We start from the raw sequence: 14,718 nt of genomic DNA, 5'->3' as shown, positions 1-14,718 counted from the left end.
ACCTTTATATTCTTTTGACACAATTTTGTGAATCTTTTTAATTGTTTATTTTTTAGATTGAGAGTTTTATCAAGACTTATGACTGCCAAATATTTACATAGAGAAATCAGGTAAGATAAAGGAAAATATATTGTAGAGAATAAAAGAAAGATGATAAAAATCAGAACTGAATCTCTCAGTATGACAGAATTCTAATCAGACGTGATAGTATTAATTCCATTTCTATTCATTAATCTATTTAAGTGTCAGTAATTGTAAGAATTAGGCAGTTGACGAAACATGGTATGAAAAAAAAACACCATTTTGATAGTTTAATTTGACATTTTTCACCATTAGAATCAATAAAAACAGGCAAGATTTTCCATATGCTGGACCATTGAGTTACAATTTCATTGAAATGCACTGAAAATGAACATTTCAAGGGCAGATAACGATAAACCTCGTTTTTGTAAGATTCTATTGAAAAATTTCTGAGCAAATCCAATGATGCAGAGATCAAATGATGGTCTTTTCAAAGAAAGAAAGCATCCTTGAGTGATATTTAATTGTCAGATCAGTGGGGTTTTGACATGCATGTTTCTGATTTTTCCCACTTTGCCTGTTTCTTACTAACACTTACACTTCACAGAGAAGAAAAGAGCAAATAGCAGAGAGAAAGTTAGATAATTTTTATATGCATTACTATTCATTGTTATAATTCAGAAAGAAAGGAGGAGCCTATGGGAGTGGGGGTGCTAATAATTATTTCATAGATTTTCATTGATCTATGTCCAAAAGAAAGGAGGAGTCTATGTAAATGATGTTAATATTTTTATAGCTTTTCATTGGTCTATTTCATGTTTTTTAGGATTTTTGTTAGGGTATTGCCATTAATTTTTTGAAAAAAGGGGTTTAGCAGATTTTCAAAATAACTAATTTGATTCAGATCTGTTAATATAATGAATATTATCATCCTGTTGATGGGTGAAAAATATATGTTTGTTCCATACAAATCAGCAATAGATGTATTGATCTTAAGAATTCTTGTACGAACTGCACTCAATACAAAGTAGTCTTTCCCTAATAATTATTGAAAAAAATTTCATGGTTGTATTTCAGGGAGAAAGGAGGAGCCTATGGTAGTGGGGCTGTTACATCATCTGGTGTTTTCAACTTCTTTTCATACAGGTCAGTACTTTGTAAAATCCAACTGGAAACAGAATCTTAATACTCTGAAAGATAATAAATATTAAATTAGTACAACAAAGAGCATTGAATATGCAGTTAAATATACACAAATGATAAAATGTTTGAGTTTGACCTTGAAATCCCAAATAGAACCTAAAATTTGAATAGTCATTGTCATATTTAGAAATTTAGACCTGTTTAGATACAACTTACAAAAGAATGATAATTTAGTTATTTGTATGGCTATTTTGAGATACTGTGAAAATACTTTAATTCGTGGATACCAATTTTCGTGAATCAGGAAGGAAAAGCAAGTTCATGGATTCTTGAATTCATGGTTTTGAAGTTTTCAGCATATTCATCAATGTGAATCTACTATTTGTTGGGAACCAAATTTTGTGGTTTGACCTACCCACGAAAACCACAAAAATTGGTACCCCACGAACAATAATACTTCCACAGTACGCAGTAGTATACCTACAAGGAATATCAGGATCAGTAAAATTTTTACCATAATGAAGTGATTTGTGAAAAGACAACAGTATTATGTTCATCTATTTTTTTTTATTTTGTGAAATTGCAAAAATATTAAAATTGAAATGTTTTTTTTATTGATTTCATTGTAGAGATCCAAATTCTGAGAAGACATTACAAGTATTTGATGATGCCATAAAATGGGTCATTGACAGTAAATTTTCTTTAGAAGATGTTGATGAAGCCAAACTTGCCATTTTTCAACAGGTATTTTGAAGGAATAGGAATTGTGTTGTTTTTCTTGAGCTCACTTCCTGCTTCACTGATGAAGTAAGATGATGTATTTTGATTTGTCAGATTTTAGACATGAATACTGGTCAGATTTTCATGAAATTTTATGATGAGGCAGATTACTGTATGTATTGTTTGGAATCTTGGTTAAAGATACAACTATAGTTCCTTCTTTGATTTCTGACAAGTGCTGATAGACTTGAATAAATGATATTCTTATAATTGTGCTTCTTAGATATGTACATGTATTGTTTTAACCCCAATGTTCCAGACAGACAAACCGGTAACTCCAGGAAGTGCTGGTATGACTGTATTCCTGACCGGAGTAAGTGATGAAATGAGACAAACCATGAGAGATAGATTGTTCCAAGTCTCCAAACAGAATCTTGTAGATGTTGCTCAAAGGTAAGTTTTATATGCAAAATTTGCAGTAATACTTTTATATCTATTCTGGTAATGGTATTATGCTATGTCCCTTACTGAATTTTGAACTTGTTGTCTGTTAACATTTAATGTCCAAGCAGTAACTTTGATATAGGGGTGTTAATCTCTGAAATTTCTCCATGAGGTTTTATTGATATTAAAAGGAAGACTGGGATGATTTTGGGAGTTATGGCTTGAACTGTTTAAGAATCAGAGACCAAACAGTTTCTGTGTCCATGATTGTTTGTTGTTTTGTTCAGTGATAATGGAAGTCCATGATTAGAATTGAATTGCATTGTTTCTGGAATTTATGTAAGTGTTTTAAACTAAATGTACATGCAAAAAGATGTGTTTATCAAGTCAATAAGTGTGTTTGAAACGTATTGACAGGTACCTGACTGGGGAAAGACCTCAAGCTGTGTCATTCATTGGACCAGAAAATCCTACTGTGAAATTGGACAATTCTTGGAATGTTATTAAAGAAGACTAATGAAGCTGATGTATATTCAATGCTTCCTGAATACTAAAGTTATGCGGACAACCACATATATAAAAGATGCAAATATGTGATGCTTCCTGAATACAATAATTATGCGGAAAACTACATATAAATGATACAAATACGACATACTTCCTGAATACTGTGAAAGTACTTTTATTTGTTGATACCAATTATTGTGGATCAAAGAAGAAACACAAGTTCATGTATTCTTGAATTCTTGGTTTTAAGGTTTTTGGTGTACACATCAAAGGAAATCTTCTTTTCATTGGGAACCAAATTTCGTGGTTTTGCCTACCCACAAAAACCACGAAAATTGGTTCCCATAAATAATAGTACTTTCACAGTACATTAATTATGGCTTATCACACAGAATAAGTTTAACATGTACTGAGCTAGTTCTTTACCAACCAAAAACACTCTGTGTGTTTTATATTATCTATTACTGTTTGCATTATATTGAGGTGACCAACTTATAAATGATGCAAACATGACATGTTTAAGGTACAATTTATAACTTTTAAATGGAACTCCCTGCTTTTGGGTGTAGTAGGATAATGGACAAATCACTGCTTGAGTTTTAAATGACTACCTCTAAATATAATTTCCAAAATTATTGATAGCAAGTATAAAATTGGAAAGTTCATTTCGATTTTTTATATAAATTCATCTACCGTCTGTAAACAAGGACAAAATTTAGCTTCATCTATGAAATCAAGAACAAATGCTAACTTCCTGTTTTTCATGTCTGGTCTTTGCCCCTGAATTACATTTTTTATTATTTCTGCTAGAATCTCGGCTCCCTTGATTACCCTTCCTCTATGGTGCAGAACTTCGCAAATTGTTTCTTTCATTAACACACCTAAGTATTCATAATCAAATGTAAAACCTAATATAACTATTTGGAAGATGAGATAAAGTGCAAAACGTCATTGGCAAAAAACAATAATCCTCAGCAAAAAAGAACAAATCATCTTAGAAAAATGGCTTCTTGAAGAACAACCATGACCTCTGTGGAAATTGTATTGACATTATATTAAATAAAGTCAAAATTTAATGTTATTTAAACTTTTTTGGGTCTTTGCTTCTTATCTGTGCATACACATGTCAATACCTAATGTATTTAATCAAAAACGATATTCAAATTATATATTCTTACGTAATATTTTCACACATCTGCAATATATATAGATATAAAAGATATATCTTCATAAGTTGCAAATAAAAACAAAAACTTGAGACTCTAGAGAGCCTGAATCACTCACCTGGTCAAAACTGGTCAAAAATATTCTTTATAGCTTTCTGAAGCTGGAACCTTTCCTTACTATACTATTGTCACAAGAATCCTTTAATTAATACAGATCATCTTAGTTATATTCACAAGGGTTTTCATATTGTCGTTTTTTCTCTTCAAGTGCAATACCTCCAACATTGAGCAACAGATCTTTATGAAAATTTCGACATATATATAGTCATCTGGATTTATAATTAAGTAGCAATTATTGTATATGATATTTGACATATTCTCAACATAAGTAAAAAATAGTAGATGTCCCAAAATACTGACCTTGGGAGGTCAAAGGTGAATCAACAACAGCCTTCAAAGATTACTTAAAGCAGAAGAGAAGTATAGATCTAATATTTCTTCCCTTGAAGGGAGATATGTGTTCATCTAGTATCACAGGAAAATACTCAAATATTAAACTAGAAGTGCTAAACATAGTTAATCTGAATTTAAATAGAAAGTGTACTAACATTGTTTTGTCCAAGTTGATCAATTTCTTTTGTTTCTTTTTACGTCAATTTTCTCTGTCTAATATTTACTCTTGCATGTTTGCTTTAGATTTGTCAACTTTTATCTTCAGGCTTCTTACAGCCATGAAAAGATCACCAGACATACTATAAACAGTCTTATAACTCATAAATCAGTTTTTGAACATTGCCTTCAGACATTTCATCTATACTGTGTTACTGCGTGGTATCATAAGAATGAATATTCTCACTCTCTGCGTATACGACACTCGGGTAACCGTATCTTCAAAATCAAACTGAGAAAAGTCTCACCATAGCCTCGATGGGGACAGCGGACAAGATACAAAAAAAAGATGGGCTGAAACAAAGAGAGAGGGGTCAAGAAAAAGGAGCAAGAGAAATGAGAAAAGGGACAGCGAAGTGAGACCAAAATGTATAAAAAATAAAAGTGAGCCGAAAATCAATTGTTTAATGTTTACTTATCTAATGGTTTTTGTTGTGTGTGTTTTTTTTTTGTCTTATAACACTAGGGATTTTTAATGAGTCAACAATTTGTTTGGTCTGGAAAGTTGTTTTGTTTTTTGCTTTGAAAAAGCCGAACTTAAACTGAGCTGGAATATTTGCAGAATGAACACAATAAGTGCAGGTGTACTCATATTTTGAAGGCACTGGAGAAAAGCGATATGGAACTATTTTATTATTCATATCTATCATCTGACAACGATTTCACATTTTTTAGACTAATGAGTAAACAATGGATTCCATGAATAATGTGGAAAATAAGAGATTTCTCTCTGTAATACCTAATTAACAATCATAATGAAAAAAAAACACAGGTACTATGGGTTTGGATATTGAAATCATTTGTTATAGCAAATTTATATCTCATAGTACTATCATAATTGGTTTTCTGATATACAATATCAACTGTCATATAGATCCCCAGGAGGGACATTTTGACTTACTACTTAATATTGTAAGGACTTATTTTTAACGACCTAATTGTGAGAGCTTATTTGATATGTATTATTATTTTTATTTTTTTTTTGGTGGGGGGGATTTGTTTAAAGTTATTTATTAAGATCAAAATCCATTGATGGGTTTAATTAATAGTCAATAAGAGTGACAGCGAGGAACCATACTTCTCTTGAAATGGATTCGTTTTCGGTCATGTTCGATGAGAACATTCCTGCCAAAATAAATGATAAGCAACTGTGTATGTGTTCCAAATTTTAAGTATTCAAGAAAATAAGGATTAATAAGTAACTAATAGTAAATAAATATGATCAAATTTCCAACAACAAATAAATAGAAAAAACTATTAAAAAAACAATAAACAAACAAACACAAACATACAAACAAAACAAGAAAAATACAACCGCCCAAGTTCTCGATGTTGGTTTTGTTACGTTTACGAACGCAAAATTCAATTAAAATTAGTGATTGAAACTAAATAATTCATAAATAAAAGGTTAAAGACCTTTTGTGTGTCATAAGTCAATCCACCATTTTAAGCATGACTTGTTCCAAGCATGAATCGTATGTTTACATGTTCATGATTAAACTAGCAGCAGACGTATCATGCTGCGCTTGACGAAGCTTTTATCAATTCTTGATGGGACAGGAAGTGATCTTGTCAATTATGCATACGGCAAGATAATTGAATCTGTAAGTAAATACAATGCATGGTACGTTAAATATTTGTAAAACTCATATCAACCGGATTAAAACACTCATATCCAGGCTAAAAACCACTAATTCCACTTCCCATAGGCTTCTATGCTAATTTCACAATATTCAATGGCTTCTCTGGACTTTACCTTAACTTTAACCTGCAGATGACTATATATCAGCATGATTCTACATATGTCAGCTCACAATCCTCAGAATGGCATGTGGGGTTAGCAGACTTGCAGTGCAGTACTGGTCACCGGAAGTGAAGGGTCTATAAATAGCATGGGAAATCCCAGTGTTTTCACAAGATAGGGGTATATTTAAAAATCATTATGGAGATTAGGCTTCACATCACAAGAAGCAAAATGCACCTATAAAATGTACAGAAATGTTTTTCCTTTCAGAAACTGTTTAAATTTTTTAAATAAGATGAGAACTTTTTTCTCAGCACTATGAGGAAAAGGGGTAATTTCTGCGTAGGACTATTTTTGCGTACGTTCCAAATGCTCATTGGTTGAATTGGTGGTCTGTAACCTAAACAGTCACTTTTTGTCTTAGAAAAAATAAATAACTATACAGGTATCTTCCTACACACATACTGAATGCATTTGCAAAGTTTCAGTGAAATGTGACAAGCACTTTTTTAAATATTTGATTTTTAAATATAGGGTAACCAAGTTGTGCGAGCAAAAAAGTGAAAATATTCTACCATACTGAAATGCATTAAATATTTGCAAAGAACTTTTTCTGACTTTTCAAATAAAAAATATCAATCACAACTTGTTTTTTAACAATATTAATGAAGAAATAGTTTTAAAAGTAATCATTTTCTGAGAAATTGGTCTATTTTTAAAAATTTATTTCTGACATGCCTCCCCCTTTTTCTTGATCACATGTCAAAAATCCTAAATCTTTAAATTTTCACAAAAGGTGATATATTTGGCTTTAAATTTGTAAATACAGTGTTTTCACATTAGAACATGACCAGTAAAGGGCACCTAAAGCAAAAAAAGTGCTCAATAATGGATTTTCCATGTTGCCATAGGGGAATGCTTATATGGCCTTAACCGCAGTAATGAAAGTGAGTTTTTCCTCATTTCTTACCTAATTTTTGCTCAAATCTACACAAAACTTGATTTCAAGTGCTTATTACTACCATATTTAGGTAAATATAGCCCTCAAAGTTTAATATTTGATATTTTTACTAAATTTTCTACACTTTTTACAAGATAGGACATAAAAATCAGCCAAAAAGACCAATTTTCCATAATTTGGACCTATAACTTAAAAAAATGCATATTTTGAAGGATTTTTGTAGTGTATTCCTCTCATGGCAAAGTTAACAAGATCTTCAAGTAGTTTAAAGCTATTTCAAGAAACTTTTCATTTTGCCATGGCTTCAGCTTAATAAACAGTCACTTTTTGTCTTAGAAAAAAGAAATAACTATACAGGTATCTTCCTACACACATACTGAATGCATTTGCAAAGTTTCAGTGAAATGTGACAAGCACTTTTTTAAATATTTGATTTTTAAATATAGGGTAACCAAGTTGTGCGAGCAAAAAAGTGAAAATATTCTACCATACTGAAATGCATTAAATATTTGCAAAGAACTTTTTCTGACTTTTCAAATAAAAAATATCAATCACAACTTGTTTTTTAACAATATTAATGAAGAAATAGTTTTAAAAGTAATCATTTTCTGAGAAATTGGTCTATTTTTAAAAATTTATTTCTGACATGCCTCCCCCTTTTTCTTGATCACATGTCAAAAATCCTAAATCTTTAAATTTTCACAAAAGGTGATATATTTGGCTTTAAATTTGTAAATACAGTGTTTTCACATTAGAACATGACCAGTAAAGGGCACCTAAAGCAAAAAAAGTGCTCAATAATGGATTTTCCATGTTGCCATAGGGGAATGCTTATATGGCCTTAACCGCAGTAATGAAAGTGAGTTTTTCCTCATTTCTTACCTAATTTTTGCTCAAATCTACACAAAACTTGATTTCAAGTGCTTATTACTACCATATTTAGGTAAATATAGCCCTCAAAGTTTAATATTTGATATTTTTACTAAATTTTCTACACTTTTTACAAGATAGGACATAAAAATCAGCCAAAAAGACCAATTTTCCATAATTTGGACCTATAACTTAAAAAAATGCATATTTTGAAGGATTTTTGTAGTGTATTCCTCTCATGGCAAAGTTAACAAGATCTTCAAGTAGTTTAAAGCTATTTCAAGAAACTTTTCATTTTGCCATGGCTTCATCTTAAGGCTAAAAACCACTAATTCCACTTCCCATAGGCTTCTATGCTAATTTCACAATATTCAATGGCTTCTCTGGACTTTACCTTAACTTTAACCTGCAGATGACTATATATCAGCATGATTCTACATATGTCAGCTCACAATCCTCAGAATGGCATGTGGGGTTAGCAGACTTGCAGTGCAGTACTGGTCACCGGAAGTGAAGGGTCTATAAATAGCATGGGAAATCCCAGTGTTTTCACAAGATAGGGGTATATTTAAAAATCATTATGGAGATTAGGCTTCACATCACAAGAAGCAAAATGCACCTATAAAATGTACAGAAATGTTTTTCCTTTCAGAAACTGTTTAAATTTTTTAAATAAGATGAGAACTTTTTTCACAGCACTATGAGGAACAGGGGTAATTTCTGCGTAGGACTATTTTTGCGTACGTTCCAAATGCTCATTGGTTGAATTGGTGGTCTGTAACCTATCCACTGGATTAAAACGGACTCTATCAGAGAGAGAGATCAATTTGAAATTCTAAACACGAGTTTTTTTAAGTCAGTTAGTTGGTTGTTTTCTTTTCCGTTGCAACCCTCAATCCAAATCAAATACGTTATAACAAATAAGTTCAAAATGTCTCTCTAGGGCCTCCGTACATAAACAAATGTCTCTCTAGGGCCTCCGTACATAAACAAATGTCTCTCTAGGGCCTCCGTACATAAACAAATGTCTCTCTAGGGCCTCCGTACATAAACAAATGTTTTAGAAATTATATTGAGGGGTATTTCTAATTAACCGAAAACTATAGTGAATATTTCCTTTATAGTCTATAAACTTGCCAGAATTTAGCTTATTTATCTTGAAATTAAATTCGATGTCCTATGTCAATTCAAAAATGACTTGATCAAATATCATCTATAGACAAAAATGTTAGAATGAACGTAGTCCTAATTTTGCAGTACTTTGAAAAGTATTTTCAGATATATTTATAATGCACCTGCAACTTAAAATCATTTTCGTTTTACTCTCGTTCGTGTATTTATCTAAAGTAGGAATCGTCCTTTAATATCATGCGATATCACAATTTTTCATTTTGAAGTTATTGAAATTTATTGATAGGGTGGTGTTTACTGTTTTCGCACAATAATTAAAAAAACCGCTTCCACCAATTGGAAGGTGTATACACCCATACGTTATAGTTTATATGGTATTTGATCCAAATCCGCATGATGAAACAAAGACAACATGTATTTTTAGTATAAATTACCTTTAAAAATAATCTTATCTTCATTTGTATGTGTTCTTCTTGTACGGAAGATTGATAGAAAATCCATTTAGCAACTTGGCTTAATTAGCAGCTCAGAGAAAAGTTGTTTACTGAATTAGTTGCAAAGTGACAATAGACAAATCTTTCATGTGCAAGACCATCATTTGTGACTCCAAGACACAATGATCTTTCTTTGATAGTCCTACTTTGAATGTTTTGGCTAAACAGTCGGGTCTATGTTGAATGCGTGGGCATCACGTTGTCTTGGTAACGTAATGTACCACAAACGTGTTCAAAACGAAGGTATAATTTAAAATATTGTTGTAGCCCCAGAAAAGATCACGTTCAAAATGTGCAGAGGTGTGGCCTTATTAGAAGGTAATGCTGCATTATTTCAGTAAGTACATTTCTTTCGTTTATGCTTTAGAAGTCCACAACTGATCCCATATAAACAGACAAAGCATTTGAGAAAAAAAAAATTCTTCTTGTAAAATGACAAAATGAGGATGAGCTATGAATGGAAGAAAGTGAAAGGGGCGGGTAAAAGGACAAATGGGGCGAAAGAAAGGATGGAAGGGTAGGGAAAAGGAGGTAAGTACCCCTATGTCAACCCCCTCTTCGATATTTCAAAGTATAACTACCTCTACTTTAGAAATAGGATACTCAATGCAGATGCATGTTTATAAACCAATCATATCGTCCAGATAGACATTCTGGTATCTTTACGAAGTGAGTATGACAAGACAGACGTTAAAGGTGAGATGAAGTTGTAATTAAAGTGATACGTATATACGAGTTGGTCATTTGATGATACATTGACATGCTATGTTCATTTTGCATGATAATGAGTATCAGTGTCATTTGGGCTGCTGTAAGTAAAGTTAAATACTACTATATATATTTGTTAAGCTCTTCTAACAACTGAATGTCCGTCTTTGTTGTATGTTAATGGTATTTTAATTTGCCTTTTCATTGTGGAACACATAAAATTAGGGTATTCTTTCTGCGTAATATCCCTTCTAAAGGTCCCAAGTACCGAGAACCGCGCTGCATAAATTGGATTTATAACTTAAAAGTTCTTATGGATGCCGTGGAAGACTATACAAGAAAATTGATAAAACGAGAACAAGAAGACATTGATTCTCTGTCAGAGTGGTTAAAGGCCGTGAGGTCTTTAATTTTGAAATGAATGAAAGTTTTAAGTAGGTCAATGAGTGCCATTGCTACACCAGTTTTCAAAGACCGCGATGTAGCAAAAACATTGTCCACTATACATGACAAATATGTTGTCTTACTAGCAGACAAAGCCCAAAACAACATTGTTTTGTCTGCAAAACGTTTTACATCCAATGTTTATTATCAGAGGTAGACATAGAAAATAATAGCAGTGATAAGACCTATACTGCTACCAAACTCTCCAAAGAAGAAATTGTGGAAAACAATAAATCTGTGTTGTATGTTAATAGTATTTTAATTTGCCTCTTCACAATGGAACACATAAAATTATGGTATTCTTTCTGCATAATATCCCTTCTAAAGGTCCCAAGTACCGAGAACCGCGCTGCATAAATTAGAATTATAACTTCTTATGGATGCCGTGGAAGACTATGCAAAAAATGTATAAAACTTGTGGAAAACAATAAATCTGTGCTATCCTCTTTTGGTCTCTCTACCAAGGACGATGACTGTGATTTACCCTCTATGAAATGGATTCCTAATTCCACAAGAATCCATACAATCAACGTTACATAGCTGCATCTGCAAAATGTACCACCAAACTTCTTTCAAAACTTTAAACTACTATACTCACAGCTGTCAAAGAGGGTCTGCAGTCCTACCACGACACTTGTTACTCCCGTAGTGGTATTAATTCAATGTAGATCCTGAAAAATTCGAAAGATCTTTTGGAGACAATCAGTTCAAGACTATTATCAGAATATAATAGCATTTAAATCTATTATTTTTCTACACTGTATATTTCTATTCCACACAATCAGTTAAAATCCCGACTTAAAAACAGTATACATCGTTGTTTTTTTCCAAAAAAAAGATGGTACACCTAGATACAAATATATAGTTCTTGGTAGAGATTCCTCATACTTTGTAAGAAATGATTCCAAATCATCTTCCAAAAATACAGAAGATGGTGTTTACACAATGCTGGAATTTTTAATTTTTAACATTTTGTCCATTTTTGTTATGCATCGGCATTCCAGTGGGAACAAATTGTGCTCCTCTACTTGCTGACCTATTCCTTCACTCTTATAAGGCTGACTTTATAGCTGATCTGATCCGTAAATAAGAATATCGTTTAGCTAGATCCTTTAATCTCAGTTTCCGCTATATTGATGACGTATTATATTTAAACAATCCTAATTTTGAGGATTTTACACATCGTTTATATCACAAAGGACTTGAGATAAAGGATATTACAGGCACTATGAAGTCAGCCTCATATCTTGACCTACACTTAGATAGTAAAGGAAAACTATTTACCAAACTTGACAACAAACGTGATGATTTTTATTCAAAATTGTCAACTTTCCTTTCATCTGTGGCAACATCCCTTCAGCACCTGCGTATGGAGTGTTCATATCACAACTCATACGTTATGCCAGAGCTTGCCGAGGCTACGCAGACTTTTTGTATCGCGCTAGAATTCTAACAAATAGGCTTCTGGAGCAGGATTATGTTGCCTCAAGATTGAAGTCATCACTACAAAAGTTTTATGGTTGTCATCATGAACTCGTAGATCGTTACGGTGTATCCATATGTGCCATGAAAAAAAATGATTTGTTCAACATGTCATAGTTTTCCTTTCCTCTTTCGTCTACCCCGGACTTGCCTTTTTATGAGCAATTCGGCGGGTGTTTCTAGAAAAGCAGAGGACGCCTACATTACCGGTGCATCTAGTCCATGCTCCCATTTGTTAGTGGAGTCCGAGTTGCTCATTTACCTTTGTTACTTTGTATGTATGATTTTAGTTACTTTATGTTCCTTACTGTGTATGTCTGTTTTCCATTTCTGGTCTTTGTCCCTGGATTATTACCGCTGTTCCCTTGATTACACTTTCTTGAATGAAAAATATTATTAGTCATATCATATTTATTTTGAATTTTTGTGTTCTCACAGTTATTACTCATGAAAATAAAATGAAACAATCCTAAATACCAACAAACAATATATAGATCTACACATACATACGTACATACTTTTTAATTGCTATAAAAACTGATGTAGCACTTACATGTTTACACAAGTTTCCATTCCACTTAAATTCACTATTAATATTACTAAGGCGAAATGGGAATCATATTATGTACCAAATTTGACAACCAAGACGATTTGGGAGCAATATATGTTTGTCGTCACATTGATGTATATAGTTTGGTTTATTCTCTGTTATGTATACGTTATTACCCATATCATTGTAGTAGAAACTACCGTCGTCACATTGATGTATATAGTTTGGTTTATTCTCTGTTATGTATACGTTATTACCCATATCATTGTAGTAGAAACTACCGTCGTCACATTGATGTATATAGTTTGGTTTATTCTCTGTTATGTATATGTTATTACCCATATCATTGTAGTAGAAACTACTGTCGTCACATTGATATATATAGTTTAGTTTATTCTCTGTTATGTATACGTTATTACCCATATCATTGTAGTAGAAACTACCGTCGTCACATTGATACATATAGTTTGGTTTATTCTCTGTTTTGTATATGTTATTACCCATATCATTGTAGTAGAAACTACTGTCGTCACATTGATACATATAGTTTGGTTTATTCTCTGTTTTGTATATGTTATTACCCATATCATTGTAGTAGAAACTACTGTCGTCACATTGATACATATAGTTTGGTTTATTCTCTGTTATGTATATGTTATTACCCATATCATTGTAGTAGAAACTACTGTCGTCACATTGATACATATAGTTTAGTTTATTCTCTGTTATGTATACGTTATTACCCATATCATTGTAGTAGAAACTACTGTCGTCACATTGATACATATAGTTTGGTTTATTCTCTGTTATGTATACGCTATTACCCATATCATTGTAGTAGAAACTACCGTCGTCACATTGATACATATAGTTTGGTTTATTCTCTGTTATGTATATGTTATTACCCATATCATTGTAGTAGAAACTACTGTCGTCACATTGATATATATAGTTTAGTTTATTCTCTGTTATGTATACGTTATTACCCATATCATTGTAGTAGAAACTACCGTCGTCACATTGATACATATAGTTTGGTTTATTCTCTGTTTTGTATATGTTATTACCCATATCATTGTAGTAGAAACTACTGTCGTCACATTGATACATATAGTTTGGTTTATTCTCTGTTTTGTATATGTTATTACCCATATCATTGTAGTAGAAACTACTGTCGTCACATTGATACATATAGTTTGGTTTATTCTCTGTTATGTATATGTTATTACCCATATCATTGTAGTAGAAACTACTGTCGTCACATTGATACATATAGTTTGGTTTATTCTCTGTTATGTATACGTTATTACCCATATCATTGTAGTAGAAACTACTGTCATCACATTGATACATATAGTTTGGTTTATTCTCTGTTATGTATACGTTATTACCCATATCATTGTAGTAGAAACTACTGTCGTCACATTGATGTATATAGTTTGGTTTGTTCTCTGTTATGTATACGTTATTACCCATATCATTGTAGTAGAAACTACCGTCGTCACATTGATGTATATAGTTTGGTTTGTTCTCTGTTATGTAGTGATGTTTTATATCAAAATACAAGCAATGTAATTTTATTATTATATAATGAACATATTAATTTCAATTTTAGTGTCAACCATTATTTTGGAAACATTTCTGGTCCTTGGCATTACTTTCAG

General features: G+C 32.0%; 1 protein-coding gene across 1 annotated transcript in view; it reads left to right on the top strand.

The window, feature by feature from the left end:
• Positions 1-3,916, top strand: part of LOC148599675 (presequence protease, mitochondrial-like) — a 33,716-nt gene extending 29,800 nt beyond the window's left edge. The window contains exons 22-26 of the mRNA XM_088557993.1: positions 57-110; positions 1,099-1,167; positions 1,794-1,908; positions 2,204-2,337; positions 2,746-3,916. Of these exons, the coding sequence (XP_088414119.1) occupies positions 57-110; positions 1,099-1,167; positions 1,794-1,908; positions 2,204-2,337; positions 2,746-2,845 (472 nt within the window). The 3' untranslated portion in view covers positions 2,846-3,916. The remainder of the gene's footprint in view (positions 1-56; positions 111-1,098; positions 1,168-1,793; positions 1,909-2,203; positions 2,338-2,745) is intronic.
• Positions 3,917-14,718: the final 10,802 nt, after the last annotated feature.

The sequence above is a fragment of the Perna viridis genome, chromosome 13 (assembly GCF_037379345.1).
Source record: "Perna viridis isolate PV_CMFRI_1.1 ecotype Kerala chromosome 13, ASM3737934v1, whole genome shotgun sequence".
In the NCBI taxonomy this organism is placed as follows: Eukaryota; Metazoa; Mollusca; class Bivalvia; order Mytilida; family Mytilidae; genus Perna; species Perna viridis.
The sequence above is the reverse complement of the archived record's forward strand: the minus strand, read 5'-3'. Positions and strand labels throughout refer to the sequence as shown.